Source organism: Pelodiscus sinensis, chromosome 7 (assembly GCF_049634645.1).
Source record: "Pelodiscus sinensis isolate JC-2024 chromosome 7, ASM4963464v1, whole genome shotgun sequence".
Classification (NCBI taxonomy): Eukaryota; Metazoa; Chordata; order Testudines; family Trionychidae; genus Pelodiscus; species Pelodiscus sinensis.
The window spans coordinates 55,823,318-55,843,250 of record NC_134717.1 but is presented as its reverse complement, the minus strand read 5'-3'; the positions used below and the strand labels follow the sequence as shown (position 1 = coordinate 55,843,250).

Genomic DNA, 19,933 nt, shown 5'->3' with positions numbered 1-19,933 from the left:
ATTAAGTGAGCACTATCCATTCTCTGCACTAGATAAAGTAGGGGACCTGTGGAAAAAGACATGTTATGTACTAAAAGATTGTATATCACAGTCTACATACAAGGGGACCAAATTAAGGTTGTATAAGCAATCTTAGTTCTCACATTTAACTTCTGAATGGTTGATTTTGGAAAAGGGAGGATACTCACCCAGTGCAGTAACTAGTGTTCTTTGATATGGTGCCCCTGTGGGCATTCCACTGTAGGGCTACGTCTACACTGGCGGCTTCTTCTGCAAGAACATCTTGCACAAGGGTTCTTGTGCAAGAAGTCTTGCGCAAGAACACGTCCACACTGCCATGTGCGAGCTGTGCTTTTGCGCAAGAGCATCCATGGCAGTGTGGACGCTCTCTTGCACAAGAAAGCTCTGATGCCCATTTTAGCCATAGGGCTTTCTTGCGCAAGAAATCCCTACCGAGCGTCTACACTGCCCTCTTGTGCAAGAGCTCCTGTGCAAGAGAGCTTACACCTGTTAGGAAAGAGTGTAGCTCTTGCGCAAGAAGCCCTTTCTTACCATACTATACTGTAAATTTCCTAGCGCAAGAGCAGGCGAGCAGTGTGGATGCTCTGTGGGTTCTTGCGCAAGAACAGCTGTACTTGCGCAAGAAGCTGCAAGTGTAGACATAGCCTAGGTGTCTTGGCACCCCCATACTTCTAATTGGAACTTTTTTACAGCAGTATTACCCCTGGGTGCACCACCCGCGACACAGAGAGCATGCCGACATGCGTGTGCTGTCAACCATCGCCTCGGTTCCTTCCCTACTACAGAGAGATGTTGACGCTCTGAAGCAGAGGGGAGGATGGGCAGATCATGGAGTGCCTATAGGGACACCCATCTTGAAGAACACCCGTTACTGCACAAGATGAATAACCTCCTTTTTCTTCTTCAAGGACTACCCCTGTGGGCACTCCACTGTAGGTGACTGTGCAGCAGTACCCCTAGCCTCTAGGAAGGAGGGGCTTTGGACCTTATCGGCAGACTGCCAAGAGAACTGCCATCCCTGCTAAGGCTGTGGCAGTGGGATGGGAGGGAGTCAAGAGAAGGGCTGCCATATTTGTGTCTGCACAATCTGTTGTTGCTGAAGCTGTGTTGTTGGTTTAGGTGAGGAGTGGCGAGGCAAGAATGCTATGTCTTGCTTATCCTCACTGTCATTGGATAAATACGGTACCGAGCTTGCAGGAATGGGTAGTCTGGCGGGCCCCACTGACGACAGTGTGGCATTGGTACCAAAGAGCAGTATGCCCGGTACTGACCTTACCACTAGTTCCTGCTGAGTAATAAGCAGTCTGAGTGGCAGGAAGATTGGCACCGATAGTGCTGAGGGCTGCAAGCACTGCGGTACTGGTTTGTCACGCGCCTTGGACGTCAACGGTGCCGGAGGACTCTCAGAGGGTAAGTACCGACTTGGTAGGTGTTTTCAAATTCAGATCTGGTCGCCCCTTCGCCAGAGGTTGTGATGGTGGTTTAGGTGCTGGCTTTGTTGATACCAGAGCCTTCAGTATTGACAGTGTAGATGCGGTCTTTTTGTATTTCGGCATGGAGACCACAGGACGTGCATCTGTTGAAGAGCCTGCCCCTCGGGTCTTGTCCATACCATCCCCAGTACCTGAACTTCCCTTGAGGCGTTAGCCCTGAGTGGAGAGGGCTTGTGCTGAGGGGATGTCTTCTTCGTGAATCTGTCACGGGAGAGCGAGGAATGTTTTCTCTTGAGATGCTCATCCCTCAGTGCTGGACCCTGGTCTGATACCGCTGTTGGAGAGGTGCGAGGCGGTGATGTCAAAGAAGGTAGTTCTGAAGCTGATCTCTCAGTCTTCTCCATGAAGAGAAGCTTGAGCTGGAGTTCTCTCGCCTTGAGACACCTGGGTGACAGCTTTTTACAGTGGTGACAGGATTCTGGTGAATGATTATTGCCCAGGCATCTGATGCACTGAGCATATCCATCCAAAATAGGAATGGACATCCTGTAGGTCAGGCACGATTTGAAGCCTGGTGAATCTGACATATCTACACTAATACTATAATAACTAAAGAACAAGGGGAAAAAATGTTAATACTAACACTAATGGGGGGGAACCCGTGAATAACTCTAAAAATGACTTAAACTCTAAGGTAAGAACTAACAACTAACACTAACCTAACAATTCTAACTAATTCGATCAAGGAGAGCTGCTCTGTTCAACTAAGCTAGGAGTGGATAAGAAGGAACTGAGGCGACAGTTGATGGGCTATGCTGTGCCTGCGTGCCAGTCCCCAGGGGAGAGTACTGCTGCCAAAAAGTTCTGATTAGAAGTGCAGAGGTGCCAAGACAACTACAGTGGAGCTCCCACAGGGACACTCCTTGAATAAGAATCTTTAATTTTTGTATGTAGTCTTTATGTTTAATATATACCAACACACATATTATAGTTCTCACCTTAGCAGGAGGCAATAAAAGTAATATTTGGTAAGGAAGTAATATCTAACTAGACGTTTTGATGCTTTTTGGTGGTCCAATATAAATATTTTGTCAAACAGTAAGGTTTTAAAAAATCTATCACAAAGTACTATATGTTTAAAAATTATAGTAGGACGTGATTATCATTAATCAAATTCCAACATTTTACTAGCACTGCACATGTATGCACAAAAGAACAGAGTGAAATTTTGGATCAACATACTAAAAATTTGTTGAAAAATTATCTACACCAATGCACAAGAGAGTTATCATTGAGGCAGAATTAATGAGGCACTTTGCATTATTCTATACCATCTTTGAAAGGCAGAAGCCTTACCTTACAGCACTGCCTGGCAAATAATTATTCATTTTTGGAAATTAACTTTATCATTTCGTTATTTAAAAACCCGAGGATATTCCAAGGAAGAAAAATTAAAATTGAAGACCATGATCCTGATTACTTTTCTGAATGCAATGTTAAATGTAAATATTCCTGAGTATAAAGTTAAGCACCTGCACAAGTGTTTGCAGTATTAGGACGTAAGGTGAAGTACTAAAAAAGTAACTAACTTTGCCCCACATTCATATGACTTACGATTGTCTTCTACAATTACATGCTATATTTCTGAACATAGATGAAAATTTTCCAATTAATATTTGTTTCTTGAAAAATATCAACTTGCAAAAAGCAAAATATTCTGCAGATTTGAAAAGAGATTCACCAGGGCCTTCCAGGCTCTACTAAACTTTCAAAGGAAATTAGCCAAAGCTTTCTGGGCTTTCAAGAGTGGTTTTTTTGTTTTGTTTTGTTTTTTGCAGCCCAAAGTTTCAAGGCTAATTTCCAAGGCTCCTAGATTCTTCCCTGAGATGAAGGCAGTCATGGAACAGTGGAGACCAGAGCTTTCAGGCTCCCTTGACAGTCTCAGAAGCATATTTCATTTAAAAAAAACCAGAATATTCCAGAATTTGATTTCTGTAAGAAATTGAGGTTTTTGTTTGTCTCAATTTGAGCAGATACCCTCCTCTTTCCCCCAAAACCTCAAGCATTTTTGTTGTATTGTTTTTCCAGAGGTGAAATTCACTTACTTGGTCAGCTATATTTATTTCTACAGGTCCCCCGTTTCATGTATTGTGCAAACTGAATGATAAATAGTGACTGAGGCAGAGTTAGGCAGTCAATGAGAGGTGCTGGTGCCAAACCGTTTGTGACTACCATTCACTTTACACTTCTGTAACTGAGGCATTTAAGGTGTGATGTTAGCAAATTTAACACATTTTAAAATCTACTATATATAAGGGACACTGCCTTTAACCTGTACTAAATTGGCCAAGTTAAACCTGGAGGAAGCCTAGGCTTCAAATGGACCAGCTGAGCATGTGCTAAAGGCAGTTTGTGTTGTCCACACTACACAAACTTGTCCACCTTATTTAGTCCTAATTGGATTTACTGAATTTGCAAATGAACTTGTATCCCTTTTTAATCTGTTTGTGAAGGGATTTTTTTATTTTTTTGTAGAAGGATGGCTACTTTAGTATCTTGTTATTTATGACTACTCACTGAATGCCTCAGGAAGTCAAAGTGTTCTCCTTCAGTTTTATGTATGTTACCTTTCTTAATGTCTAATTTGTGTCCATTTATCCTTTGGCGCAGACACTGTCTGGTTTGACCAATATACACAGTAAAGTGGCATTGCTGGCACATGAATACATATCATGTTAGTGGATGTGCAGATGTGGCTTATGTGTTCAGGCCTTGTGATGGTGTCACTTGTTTAGATGTGTGCAATTCATTTGCAAATTCAGTACAGTCCAATTAGAACTGAATAAGGATGTAGATTGGTTATCTCACTATTTATTTAGGGCATAAGTTTTTATGGGAAAACTCACTTCATAAGACAAATTGGAGTGGAAAATATAGATGCAGGGATACATATATAAGAAAACTAACATGATATGTTATCATGTACCAGCAATGCCACTTTGCCATGTATATTAGTCAAACCAGACAGTGTCTGCGACAAAGGATAAATGGACACAAATTAGACATTAAGAAAGGCAATTTCTCCTCTCTTGGTATTCAGAACAGCATGGCATTGGTATTCACAACAGCTTGATATTTCTCAACAGCTGCTGTGAGTGAGCCATACTAACCCTGACTGAATTGGCATCATTAACACTGGTCCTATACTTGATAAGTAACTTCCTTCTTTTCTTATATATGTACCCCTGCATCTATATTTCCCACTCCAATTTATCTGATGAAGTGAGTTTTCCCATAAAAACTTATGCCCTAAAAAATCTGTTAGTTTCTAAGGTGACACCTTAGTTTTTATTTTATTTTATTTGAAGATACTGATTAACACAGCTATTCCTCTGACACTTACTGTTGGTACTTCTTGATAATTTGTATTTCCTCTATATATTTCTTTTATTATAGTCTATTTGTTTTACATAAAATTGTAATTGCTTTCCATGTATCTAACCTGAGAATCTTAAAGCACCAAACAGGTGCCTTATTCCATGTACGTATATTTGGTGCTATTGATATTTGAAGGAAGACTATATAAAATAATTGAAAACCTTTGCTGAGCTGAAGAACAAAGGATCTTTCCAGTGGCTTCCATCATTTTGCCAGCTTCAGAAGTATCTTGCTCTCCTTGAACTTTTAAAAGGAGGCCTAGCTCATTTTCTTCCTCAGACATAACTATAAAGGGAAATAATTGCAAAAAATATAAATACACAAATTAACAATTCCCATATATTTAATTATACCAAAAATAGTCACCAGAGGGTGGGAAAACAAGCACTTTATTGTTTAGAGTGATAGAATACATAAAAAGATATTTAGATTTTTACAACATTTACAATTGGATATGGTATGTTTTGGGAGAAAGAAGGAAAAGAAGGAATACATTTTAAAGTAAAACATCCAAATGTCTAAATCAGACTTTTTAGACACTTTTTTTCATGTGGGATAATTGAACATTTGAGGCTCTATCTTTGGTAGGGGGGAGATGGATAAATATAGAGGCAGTACTACACAAAAGACTTAGGAGCATGAAACTTTATTATCTTGTTATTTATGGTAATTTATTACTACATTTAAAATGCTTTTAATCAAACTCTGATTCATAAAGAATGCATGTTAAGCAATGATTCTTGTCAGCTAATAATCTAAAGGTTACTTTGTTACTTGTACTATTTATAAAACTTTATAGAGATATTACTGTGCCATAATTTATGATGGGAAAACTCTAGTTTTATTTAAAATCCTTTTCTTTCATAAACAGGGAGGAGCTTTTTTGAAAATATAGGGAAACTAAAATTAAGTTTTATATAAACCATAAATTACTGTTCACAGTTTCTAATAGAATCACAGAACACTAGAACTGGAAGGGACCTTGAAAGGTCATCGTGTCCAGTCCCCTGCCCTCACGGCAGGACCAAGCACTGTCCAGATAATCCCTGACAGGTGTCTGTCTAACCTGCTCTTAAATATCTCCATTAATGGAGATTCCACAACCCCCTAGGCAATGTATTCCAGTGTTTAACCACTCTGACAGGCAGGAAGTTTTTTCTGATGTCTAACCTAAACCTCCCTTGCTGCAATTTAAGCCTATTTCTTCTTGTTCTAGTCTCAGAGGCCAAGGAGAACAAATTTTCTCCCTCCTCCTCCTAACACCGTTTTGGATACTTGAAAACTGCTATCATGTCTCTTCCCTCTGTCTTCACTTTTCTAAATTAAACTAGACCAGTTCTTTCAATCTTCCTTCATAGCTCATGTTTTCTTAACCTTTAATCATTTTTGTTGCTCTTCTCTGGACCTTCTCCAATTTCTCCACATCTTTCTTGAAATGTGGTGCCCAGAACTGGACACAATACTCCATCTGAGGCCTAATCAGCGCAGAGTAGAGTGGAAGAATGACTTCTCGTGTCTTGCTCACAACAGTTCTATTAATGCAGCCCTGAATCATGTTTGCTTTTTTTGCAGCAGTGTCACACTGTTGACTCATGTATAATTTTTGTCATCCACTATGACCCCTAAATCCCTTTCAGCAGTACTCCTTCCCAGACAGTCACTTCCCATTCTGTATGTGCGAAACTGATTGTTCCTTCCTAGGTAGAATACTTTCATTTGTCCTTACTACTTCATCCTATTTACCTCAGACCATTTCTCTAGTTTATCCAGATCATTTTGAATTTTGACCCTATCCTCCAAAGCAGTTGCAACCCCTCCCAGCATGGTATCATCTGGAAACTTAATAATTCTATTCTCTGTGCCATCATCAAAATCACTGATGAAGACACTGAACAGAACTGGCCTCAAAACAGACCCCTGTGGAACCCCACTTGTTATGCCCTTCTAGCATGATTGTGAACCATTAATAACTACTCTCTGAGAATGGTTATCCAGCCAGTTATGCACCCACCACATAGTAGTCTCATCTGGGTTGTATTTCCCTAGTTATTGATAAGAAGGTCATGCCAGACGGGTTAAATGCCTTACTAAAGTCTAAGTATTCACGTCCACCATTTCTCCCTTATCCACAAGACTTGTTATCTTATCAAAGAAAACTATCAGATTGGTCTGACAATAGTTGTAATGGCTTCCTTCTTCAGTTCACTGATAGTCTCAAAAATTAGGGCCACTAGAACTAATTGAATTAGCCATATAATGGCTTCATTTTCTGCCAGTAGTAGAAATGTTGGTAGTATTAATGTATTCTATCAAGAAATCCCAAATCTTGGTCTCACATCTTACACTAAAATAGTGACGTTCTCCAGAAATTAAAAATAGTTTCAAATATGCCAATGAGTTATTTTAAGTTAAACAGTTATCTGGTTTTAACAATAGATTTAAATTCAAAATATTTTTTAAAAAACAAACAGTGATGGCTCTTAAACCAAATTAAAATCCATATGTCATTGCATACCATTGAGTCTCTCTTGGTATTTCTTAATAGTCTTTAGAAGATCTGTACAGCTTGCCTGAATAAAGTGAAAAACCTTGGAAAAGAAGAGTTAGTATATAAAACTATGGAAATAGTAATGTTAATATAGATAAGAACATAATACAAAACTTCCATTGTTAACTATTCTTCAAGGCAGAATCCAGGCCTGTTGCCCCAGGATCCAGTGATTCAAAAAGGTCGGACGGAGATGATGGCTGGAGCCCCAGACCCTTTAAATCACTGTTGGAGTGCTGAGGGTTGGCTGCCCCCGGCCCTAACCCAAGGACCATTCCTTCCAGGAGCATGGAGCCCCCTCAACACACACACAACTTGCTATGGGGCCTGTGGAGGCTGTTGGCTCCCCTGGACGAATCTATAAACCAAATTCAGCTGTAGTATAAGAAGACACAATGAAGTCAAAGGGAGTTGCACATACTGAATTAGACCTGTGAACAAACTTACCTAATGTATTCAGGATCAGAGGTGAAAGTAAATGGGTGCTTCCCAGTGCACAATTCCTGCAACAGCGAGCTGCACTCTGGCAAGAGCCAATGGGCACACCGCTGTGCAGGAAGCAGGCCCACAATTTAAAGGGGTTGGCTGGGGGTGCGCTGTAAGGGAGGCACAAACAGCTGGTAGCAGCTCCCATCTGGCCATAGTGCCTGGTCCTGCTCCTGCCATATGGTGGAGCAAAAAATTGGCCCTTGTCTAGCTGTGGCTCTGGCTACAGCAGCCCAGACCCAATTATGCGGCAGGTCCCACAGTCTGTCCCCCATGTGGCCCGGCCCCAACTTTGCTCCTGCCACAGGATTGGGGCATGGTATCAGCGACAGCCATGCCCCAGCCTCAGTCCTGGGGCAGGCCCCCTGGTCTGGCCCCCATCTGGCTGCAACCCGACTCCTGTCATAGCAGACCAGACCAGCCTCATACCTGCCAAAGGGTGGGGCATGGAATTGGCCCCTGTTCGGCCATAGTTGCAGCGGCGTGGCTCTGACCCTGACCTTGGGGAAGGCCCTGCAATCAGCTCCCCATCTGCCACAGTGGCCCATTAAGTTAACTTAGTTCCCACACACTCTCCCCCCACACACCTCAAGCCCCTGCCTCCTGCACACACCAATCCACGGTCTTGAGTCCCTCATATATACCAGTTCTGACTCCTGCACTCTCACACATCTCCAACCCCAACCCTCTGCCCTGAACCACCCCCTTGCACTCCATCCCACGCTAAAATTTCTTACAGGTACTGTTGTATCGCAATCTCCCCCTGCCCTTATGTCCCCCTCACAAGAGGGCATGGGTTGTGATAGTAGAGTACCAGTAAAAAATGTAAGTTACTTTCACCCCTGTTCAGGATATACACACCCAAGAAATTAAGACTACTTTTGCAAGGTAAGTCTGCATTTTGAGCTGGAAATGAAATTTTCACCTCAAGGAGATGTATCTTGATTAGCTCTGCACAAGTTACCATGTAGCCACAGGAAAGGGAGGGACTGGTCACAACACATATGTGCATACTGTCTCAGACAAGTATGTACTTAGGCAATAAAGTATGGATTTCATGGCTATTTTCATGTTGTGACTATATGGGGCCCTACTTGTCAAAAACCAAAGCATCTGCAACTAATACCACTACTGATTACTAAACTATCATCCATATTTTCTTTGTAGTCACCACACATTTTCCTGTGCAGGACTCATTAAGCAGATGCAGGGCCATGCTACCCCACAGCTTAGAGGGAACCTTAGTAGTAGAATAACAAGCACATTCAACAGCTATTTAACACCTGCTGAGTCAGTCATTGAATCTTCCTTTGATGCTATTGAGGCTTGGAGCTTGTAAACAGCTTTGTCAGCAAGGAATAGACTGGGTCCCTTAGAATCACTATTGACATTTCAACTTCCCCAAAGTTTGCCACTTTCTCAACAGTCTTGTATTCTTGAAGATGTGAGGATCATTCACCTTCCCTGATTAGCCAACATTAACTTCAGTGAAGTGTCTCCAATGCTTGAGTAACTGTAAAGAAGTAGCCCTTTCTGTTGATGAATCCTATAGCAAGGTGTGTTGGTGCCAGAAAAAGCAGCTTGAATGCCATCAATTACCCCAGAACAATTCAGAAACTTCACTGCTATTAATTCATCCACTATGTACTCAATGTTGCAGATAACCAGAGTCCTGCATAGCAGGAGACAATTAATGGCCCTACACATTTGTATGACAACACCCCCACTGTGGATTTTCCAACTCCAAAATGGTTTCCCAATGACTTTTAGCAATCCAATGTTTCAGGCTCCGAAAATGTGACCACAATTCACTTCTCCATTGTCAAGGCAACTCTCATTATGGCTCGAGGGTTGAGGTGAAATCAGAAGACAGATCCAGATATGTGGCCTTTCACATCCAAAAATGATGCAGCCATTGCTCTTTTTCCCAAGCCTGAATTATGATGTGATGTCACCATTCAGTGCTCAGTTCATGAACCTAAAAGCAATGCTCCATTGTCTGTAGCTGCTCAATGAACACCATGAATAGAGCCCTGCAAATCTGTGGGTATCTGTATCCATGGATGTGGATGCAGATATCAGCAGCTCATTTTTGTGGATACAGATAGTGATGAAAATACAACATTTTGTATCTGAGCTGGGCTCTGTCCCATCAACAACCTTGAACTATTATCTGACAAGTCCCTTTGAAAAATGTCCAAGAAGAAATTGTCACCCCCCATATTGCTGCAAAATTTTCTAGCTGTCTGAAAATACAGGAGAATCATGTGTCCTGTTTTTGCAACATTCATGAGAGAGCACTATGGGCTCCATGCTTCTGTCAGAGATGGTGGGTACCAAAAAGTGCTGCACAAGTTAAATTATGGGATGGAGAAAGTTGGATTTTGGGAACCTGACCCTTAGCTCCCAGAGATTCCTGGGCAAGTCATTTCTATCCCACCACACATTTCAGAATGTTCCCAAAAGCATTGTGCCAAACAGCAGCATGAGGCACACTAAGCTATCTACCCAATGCACCATACTGTATATCAACACAATATGCCTACTGAATACGCACAGTACTGACACAAGCAACCAAGTATGCATGCACATGAGCAATACACAAACTTTGATGGCTATACAGCAATATAACTTGCATCAAAGTGTGTAGTATAGACATGGTCACATAATCATAATTTGTACCTCTAGTTTGGCATCCAGTTCTGCATCAGATGCAATTACATGCTCATCTTCTTTCTTTCCTGTGACTTTGATTAGGGCTTGCTTTGTCTTCCAGTATTTCTTCTGTATTCTACTGACTACAGACTGATCTTCTGACTGATAGTGTCCATACATATCCATGGAATGACTATGAGAAAGAGATAAGTAAACAGATCAAAGAATTTTTTCAACAATTTACTAAATCTTCAGAAAAGCAAGAAATTAATAAGATATTATCATTGGAAAACAGTTCAATCAGTGCTGACACAGTACTTTCTGAAAGTCCTTTGAAATATATTTGTGTATTATGTTTAGTCCCAGAGCACCCACAGTTAGGCTTATGATGAATGCCCCAATAACAAAGTCAAAGGAACATAACTTGATGTAAATTTTGTATCTTTCAGATGCTCCAAAATCATGCCCATTCACATCTCATGTGAACACCTGACAATATTGGTTGACATTCACTAGAGTAGTGTTTCTGTTTGGGAAAGCCACTAGTGGCCCATGCCACTTTGTTTACTTAAAGAGTCCAAAGCCCTGGAACCTTGCGGCTCCCATTGACTCCAGTTCGCCATTTCGAGCCAAGAGAAACTGCGGGAGGTGGCAGCCTAGGCCATGCCACTTTCTGTGGCTCCCCTTGGCTAGAAACATCAGACCAGAGCCACTCTCCCTTAGGCTAATTTAAGAAAAGTTAACATGAGGATAGATAACCTGATTAACTCTATAGTAAAGACATATCCTTAGACCAAAATAATCCCAGCTAGCAACTGAAGCAATTTGGATCCTCTTATTAAAACAATGTAACACTCATTCTGTTTTGACAGAGACAGGAGAAAGACATTTGAATGCTTAATTTCCATTCTTCAAAAAAGGGGTGTCCATCACATAGGTACTGATGGACACCCCCTTTTGAAGAATGGAAATTAAGCATTCAAATTTCTTATTGTTGGTGTTCTGGGACTAGAGAAACCCACAGGAAAAAATGGTAGGTGCTCATCAGCTCCCCACCCGACCAGTGCTTCTTCCTTCTTCCCAGCACCTCCTGCCAACCAGTCTGTTGTTCTGTGGCATGCAGGTGGTGCTTGCAGGAAGGACGGAGGTAGGGCGGGCAGGGCTTGCTTGGCAAGGTGGAGAAAGGGTGGAGTGGGGATAGGCTGTGGGGAACAGCAGGGCTCAAGCACCCCCTAACACATTTGAAAGTCGGCGCCTCTAGTTAATCATACATTTTTATTCTCCGCAGTAGCACAGAAGTAATTGTACAGCAGTGCAATGGGGATAGTGTAACAGATGGGCCACCCACTCTACAGGTCATCAAATTACGTACTCCAAGGCTATAACTAATTGCATATTGTACATAAACCCAAGATAGTGTATTTATATAAACGCTTAAATGAAATGGCATAGTAAATCATAAATGTATACTATTGATGTCTCAGTTCCTGTTTTGTTTTAAAAAAAATGATCAGATTGGCAGGAACGTCCTTGCAAAGAACAGAAATTAAATAGTGAACACCAAATGATCGCTCTTTGTCAGCTATTTCTACCTCTTGGCTTGTTTAAATATTTATGTGACAGAGGCCCTATCATCTTAAACCATATCTAGAACATGACAGGATATATAGGGAACACTAACTAGACTGGGACCAAAAGAAAGCTATAATATAAAAATATAGAATAGTTCGTAGAATAGTCCCAGATATCTTACAACTATTTAGATATGTGGACAGTTTACTTTACTGTTTATAACTGATAACAACAACAAATGCTAAATATATGATATATATATAATGAAATATTAAAGCACATAGATGGTCCTAGAGGATATGGGCTACACACAACCATCTGTCTTTGCTATATCATTTTCAGTATATTTATCTTAAAGAATAGAGTCTAAATAGCTTCACAACTTTAAGATCCTGTCAGATATTATGTTAGAAGAAACAGTCAGTTATTTGAAACCTTCAATTCTAGAAGCCTTGTAAAATGATGCCAGACACAACAGCTCCATTTGATACATCCAAGCTTGATTTAGAAACCAGATCAGATGTGCTTTGTGTTGTAGTTAGCACTACTGGATACTACGGTTCTTGAGGCCTGAACCTGCAGGTTATTAGATGAAGCTGATTTGGAACTGTTCTATAATTTATGAATACTGCATGTTGATCTGGTTATTGGGATATTTATGTATATTGATTTAGATTTAATAGGATGAGAAAAACAAAGAGTGGCTCAAAATCAGTCACTTCTCAGCAAACATTTGAGAGTTAAACAATCATGTGCAAACAGGAAAAAGAAATGTGGCATGTTTAAATAGGACTCCTCTTTCAAGAGAAGAGAGACAGAGGTGTTTTGGAACCAGACTGAGATAAAGAGGCTTACTGAATATGTTGGAAGAAGTTTGGTCTGCCTAGTTTACCATCGGGTGACAATAAGACATTAGATAACACAGACATGTGTAGACTATTTTAAAGTTTGTTTTCTCTAACTGCATTGTTCCTACTGTTAAAATAAACAATACTTATTTTAAGATAATAGTTTTATCACTGTATACCATACTCAGAATAGTGATAGAAATGTAGCCGTGTTAGTATGGTGTAGCTGGTCTGGCCCACGAAAGCTCATCACCTAATTAACCATCTTGTTAGTCTTTAAAGTGCTACATAGTCCTGTTTTTTGTTCCATTACTCGGAGACTCCCAAAGAGAAGAACTGCAGTTATTTGAACTCAGTTGGTCCTACAGTTAATACACAGGGTATTGTAGCCAATAACTTGGCCTATTTATGAGAGGTTTGTGGAATTCCAGCCCAGCACTGATTGGATACTTGAAAGCATGCACTCAGAGAGACTGGAAAGGAGACATAAGTGCCTAGGAACTATGGTACTGAGCATTGCTGTTTTTCAAATGAAGTTCATAAAGACCTCATTAGGGCTATCACTACCAAAAAGTAACTTACTTTTATTAAAGACCCTATATTGCAAACTGTTCTGTGCAATTTCCTATCCGTTTCAGCAAAACTCCACATCAGCACATCTGCAAAAATCTGCTTACAGGATTAGGACTTGAAACCCCAATCCTGCAAACGGTTATGTATATGATTAACATTTCATAACTTTCAATGGGACCATTCATGTGTTTGTATGTTTGCAAGACTGGGATCTAACTAGGTAGGCAGTATATTCAGCCATATACAACAGACAAATTCCTAGAGAGAGAAACATGGGAAAAATGATCTCCTTCAAGAACACAAATGCAGTATGTTAAAATAAACATTTTTAAAAAAGGGACTATCAAAGCTAAGGCTGACACACTAGAACAGATTTGTGCCCATGGAACCCAGGCTGTAAATTCTAAGTCTACCCGAAAGTTGTAAGTCTACCCGAAAGTTGCTTCCTGCAATAGGTGTTGACCCTGTCCTTATCAGCAAGACAAATTTCTTCAATACTAGTTGAGAAGGGATCAAGAGGGGTCACTGGTCACAGCTCTTCTATACCCTATGGACACAACCTAGGAAAACTTCCATACAGATGACTGTTTAAACAAGAGAAAGGTGACTGGATATCAGATAGGGATGTAAAAATTCATTAAAAAATGTAACTGTAACTGCTAAAAATCCTAGTGGTTACATGCACTGTGGGCTCTGCAGTATAAAGCTTGTACATAAGCTTTACACTGCAGAGCCTGCAGTGAAGCTGGCTCCACAGGAGTGGGGCCAGCAGCCAGTGCTCGCTGGGAGCCAGCTCATAAACTGGCTCCCAGCAGGCACTGGTTCCTGGTGGCCAGCCCTGCTCCCGGAGAGCTGTCTTCGCTGTGGGCTCTTATACTGCAGAGCCCACAGCAAAGCCTCCCTGGAAGCCAGCGTGTAACAGTAACAGAAACCAATAAGCTGATGCTCATCGATTAACTGTTTAAATGGTTACTATTTACATCCCTAATACTAGAGGAGAGGCATTCTGGAACACCAGATAAGATGGGAAAGAGTCAGTATTTGTGCTATAGTCAAAACTGGTCTTTACATTTTTTGTAAAAAACGAACTTGAAAACCACTACTGGAAGCAATTTTGTAGCCTGTATTAATCTAAGGTAATGGGAGAAACACCTTTAAAAATATGTAATTTTCAAGTCTGTTACATTTGGCTCAAAAACTTTGTGAAGCATTTCTCTTTTCACATGGCTGTGCTACGCAGAACACTTTTCAGGTCATTTCTTATCAATTACTTCAAGATCAGGGAACACTCACATGGTGAGAGAGGGAGTCACGAACAAAACATATTCAATGCATAAGACAGGAGATAAAGGGTACATCTCGACTGCACTGCTCTTTCAGGACACTGGAAATATCCCAAAATAGCAACGCTGTGCCTTTAAAAGTACCTGTTATTTCCCAAAATAGTGGGCGTGCTATTTCTGCTTCCCTGTAATCCTTTTTCCACGAGGGTTAAGGGATTTGTCAGAATAGTGCCTTATTTTGAAATTTTGTGCTGTGTAGACTCGGAATTTAGACTTGGAATAAGCTAAGCAATTTGTGTAGCGCAAATTGCGTAGCTTATTTTGACAGAAGGGTGATGTCAAGATGCACCCAAAGAGGGATAATAGGAAAAGAAATTACTCCAATGAAACATTTTTAAAAGATTTTGTTTCTTATAACATTATAAACCACGTGCAGCCTTTTCACAGCCTCTTTTCCACTGGAAAGATAATGCCAATTTTTTTTTTACAGGCTCTCTTTTTTTCAGCAATATTTTTCTTTTGGGTATTCTATATTGCTATAAACACCACACTCTTGACTCACCTAGAATGGTTATCAATTCTGCTGTAGTTCTTGTTACACCTATGGAAATATCATACCAAAACATTTTTCTCTTCTTTCCATTTCCATCACATCATTCCAGAAAAAACATATTTAGTATCCAGAAGGAACCAGAACCAAAAGCAAAAAAAGCAATAAAACCAAATTTCTTATATTTTGGGCAGGATGCCATCATCAGGGGCAGGGAGAGAAGGGACTTGACCTAGAACAATATTTCTAAAGAAAGCGACAAAAACCTCACACTTAACTAAAGTTGCTGAGAACTTACAGAAAATCAAGCTTCAGGATTGTGGATGTAAGAAATCAAAACCAGAGTTGGAAATTTTCCTGATAAATATATTTTGGCTTTTTTTAGAAATGACAATTCGTCAAAACCAATACTGTTCACAGGAAAGGTTCATTTTCAGTAAACTTCTCAGCTCAAAGTAAATTTCAAATTCTCTAAATGGAATATTTCAACATTTTCTAAATCAGAAAGGTCTGTTTCAAAATGTAAGTTAATTTATATAAAAGAAAGGGGAAAAAAGATAAAAATGAAACATTTCAATTCACCCAATCTGAATTTTTTTATTATTGATTCACAGATATTTGAAATTTTGATGTTTGTCCCAATTTGAAATGGGAAATATTTTAAAACCTCAAATTATTTTGATTTGGAACATTTGTTTCCTACACAGCTGTAATGAAAACAAAACCTACTTTTTCAATCCATGAAACAGCACCAAGCATTAGTATCCATTTCCCATGCCTTATCTTTTGCATTTGGGAGTGATTCTTGTCAACCATTTTAAAGAGAGCAATGTGCTCTCTTATTTCCTACTAAGATGAGTTTGTTACGCCTAACCAAACATCTACTGAAAAAACTTAAGTTCTGATGTGCAACCTGATCCAGTTGGACCTCACCAGAATCTAAATGAGGGCTGTGTATGCTAAGCCCAGGCCTCTGACTCAGATTTGAGCCCAAGACCCCTTCAATCCACACTTACATCAGTCTGACATGGAGCCTATTTCTGGACCCTTGTCCAATCATACCTCTGAGAAGCATTCTTCTGAGCAATGTCCACTCACTCCTTGGACGCCTTTGAGGAGCAGCTGATGCTGTTAGGGTGTCCCTCTCTGAATTCATGCTGCTTTACCTGTGACTTCACTCCTGCTCCTGTTTTTTTCATTTGTTGTCTCCGGTACTTAGGTAATGCCCAGGTCTAGTTGTTCCTCCCCCTCAATTGAGAGGAAGGGTCTTTAGTTTTGGATGGGGATAGGCTTTAAATAGCACAAATCAATCTGGGTCATAGGACACTTACAGGGGCCTGAGTCAGAGCCCAACTCACAGAGTAACTCAGACCCAAGCTCTGCATTCTGCAGAGTGGATGCAGGTCAAGCTGATGACCTGAGCCAGAAAGGCTGTGTAGCGTAGTCTGGACATGTTAATATGACTATGTAGGTAGGTATCTATCTCACCTTTTGGATTACAGTGTTGTTCCCGCAATTCTCTAGGAAACAAAAAATAAGGCATCATGATGCCCAGCCAAGGGTGGATGTGGGACCCAGAGTGACACCCCTCCACCCCATGTCTTACCCCTGCCCTGCCTCCTCCTGCCCCTGCTCCACCTCCACCCCCACTCTATTCATTCTCTCAAACCCCCACCACTGCATCACATAGATACCTTATTTCTCCTTCTATGCCCAGAAATCAAATTCATAGGACACAGAAGTCTGTAGAGATAGTGTACCAACTTTCCCACCTTCTGTCTCTCTAACTGTGACTAACCACCACAGATGGTAGTATAAAAGAGAGAATTCAATGCTCCTAGGCTGCAATTAACATCACTTTCCTCAAAAGGTGTTATGGCATGTTATTCCTCTTCTAATTCCAAAATCCTTATGGAAAGATAGAAATGGATTCATAACACAGGACTAGGAGACATTTTGCTTCTGATGTAGGCTTTAACAGAGTTCCTCTGTGGCCTTGGGCAAATCACTGAACCTCTGTGCCCCAGTTTTCTTACCTATGAAATGGGGATAATGTTTCAAGAGCTAATTTGTCTATATGGAGAAAACTGAAAAGGCTGAGCTTGTCTTCTCTTTTACTTTGACCTGCTTCCTTTCTGTCCCAAACCTAGGGTTTCTCTTTGCCCTTAAAAAAATTACAGCAAACAAACTTAATTTAATTAACATAGTGGTCACCAACCAGTAGATCGGGATCTACTGGTGGATCTTGGAGCCTTTGACAGGTGATCTTGACTGGTTTGGCCAGGAGGCTGTCAAATGCAGCTCTTCAGCTGCCCCTCCCCCCACTGCTGCATAGCTCCTGCCCTTTGCCTTGGAGCTGTCTTTCTCTCCCACCTGAATTCTACCTCCACAGAACAAGGGGTGGGAAGCACAACAGGGTTTGGGATGAAGAGAGTTTGCTGGCTGCTTTTGAGAGTGGTGCAGGGCCAGGGCAGAGGTGAGCCTGCCTTTAGCACCACTGTACTACCACACAGGAGCCACCTGTGGTAAGCAGGGTGTAGCTAGATCTGGAGCCTGCATCCTGAATCGCTGTCACGGTCATGTACCCTCCTGCACCCCAAGCCCCTGTCCTAGCCCTGAGCGCTCCTAGACCCAACCTCCCTTACAGAGCCTTACCCTGAACCCCCTCCTACACTAGGGTTGCCAGGTGCCTGGTTTTCTACTGGACAGTCCAGTTTTTGGGCCCTTTGTCCAGTAAAAAAAATCCAGAAAATACCAGACATGTGCAATGTCCGGTATTTCCTGGTTTTCCAGCTGGGCACCTGACGGAAGCTTGGTAGGGGCAGGGGCAGGGGCAGGGGGAGTGACTGGGAGGTGGGGCACGATTGGCGCTGGGAGCCCTGGTCACGTGTGAGGAGGAGGAGCAGGGGTAGCCCGGTCCATGCTCCTGCGCGCTGGTCAAGCGCGTGGTGGAGCTGCAGCCAGACTGACTCGTGTGGGACAGAAGCGCCCTGGGATCTGCACAGCCTGGGTCAGTCCTGCACCCTCCTAGCCATCCGGTTCGTTGATTCTCCCCGACTTCTCCTCCCGGTCTTCCCCAGCCAGTCCCTCCCGTCGCCAGCTCTGCCTCCCGCTGGCCAGTTCCTGCTCCGGATCTTCCCCGGCCAGCCCCGCTGCACCCTCTGCCAGCCCTTCTTCTGGTGGCCAGTTCTCCCATCCTCCTCCTCCTCCTGAGCTCTCCCGGACAGCTCCGCCCCCGCAAACCATGCCCCCCCGGGATATCCCGCAGCCAGCCCTGTTCCGCCTGCCCCCTCCCCACTGACCAGCTATGCCTCCTGTCAGCCCCCCCATCTCTTCCAGCCAGCCCCATTGCCCGCCATTAGCTGTTTCCTGGGGCTCCCCCCCCCTTCTCCCGGCCAGCACCACTCTCCTCCCAGCAGGTCCCTCCTGCCCCTCCCCCCATGAAGCGTGTCCGGTATTTTTTTATGACTACCTGGTAACCCTATCCTACCCCAGGCTCAGCTCAGAGCCCTTCTCACACACCAAATCCCTTTGCCCAAGACCAAAGCCTGCACCCCAACCCTCTGCCCCTGCCTGATGAAAGGGAGAGGGAATGGGGGAGGGAGGATGGAGTGAGCAGGGACAGGGACTTGGAGAAGGGGCACGAAGGAGGTGAGACAAAGGTATTTGGGTTTGAGGTAGATCCCGGATTGCACTTACATTCAAAAAATGGTCTCATCCTTTAAAAGGTTGGAGACCACTGCATTAACAGGATGCCTTGCCAAAACACTTCCACTAATTATGATTTTTTTTTTTTTTTTTTTTTGAGGCAAGCCTTAGAAATCCCACTCAGAGTAGTCTAAAAGCTTATTTGGGCAATTTTGCCTCTGAGCTAGACTAATTAGGTTGTAAAGCAGTATTTCTTAAACTTTTTAAGACCAAGGAACAGCAAACAATTTTTTTGTAGGATGAACACCAAGGATTTTTTGTTAAGAAAAAAAAAGGTCAGGGGGGAAGTTATTGAGCAAAATAAAAAAAAGGGAGGGGGGGAGGTAGCCTGTCCCTTTAAGGATGGCTATTTTGTTCTCAGCAGCACACCTCTGACTGCTTCACGGCACACCAGTGTTCCATGGAACACAGTTTAAGAAACACTGTTGTAAAGTCTGGAGGACAGGGACTGTCTACACCAGTGATCTTCAACCTTTTTAAGCAGATCACTTTTTTAATTTAAGTGCAATCCAGGATCCACCTCAAACCCAAACACTCTTGCCCCACCTCCTTCCCACCCCTTCTCCAAGGATCCTCTCCTGCTCACTCCATCCTCTCTCCCTCCCCTTTACTCACTTTTATCAGGCTGGGGGTAGAAGGCTGGAGTGCGAAAGAGGAGGATGTGGACACTGATCTTGGGCTAAAGGATTTGGAGTGTGGGAGGGGTTCTCAGCTGAGCCTGGGGCAGGAAGTTGATGTGCAGGATGGATGCAGGGTGAGGCTCAGGGAGAGAGTTTGGGTGCAAGGGGACTCAGGGCTAGGGTACGGGCTTGAGATGC

The 19,933-nt window shown here is 42.2% G+C and overlaps 1 protein-coding gene across 11 annotated transcripts in view; it reads right to left on the bottom strand.

Annotated features, from left to right (window-relative positions):
• The window catches only part of ICA1L (islet cell autoantigen 1 like), a 93,515-nt gene that overhangs the window by 71,549 nt on the left and 2,033 nt on the right, over positions 1-19,933 (bottom strand). For 5 of the 11 annotated variants that reach the window (XR_012905258.1, XR_012905259.1, XM_075933841.1 and 2 more), the window contains exons 2-6: positions 16,896-16,927; positions 15,420-15,458; positions 10,609-10,774; positions 7,408-7,480; positions 5,054-5,177 (exon numbers count right to left, since the gene is read on the bottom strand). Coding sequence is in view for 9 of the 11 variants with exons in the window: in XM_075933841.1 (XP_075789956.1) it covers positions 5,054-5,177; positions 7,408-7,480; positions 10,609-10,767 (356 nt within the window). In the remaining 2 variants the exon portion in view is untranslated. The other 6 variants (XM_075933845.1, XM_075933842.1, XM_075933843.1 and 3 more) reach the window with 6 other exon arrangements.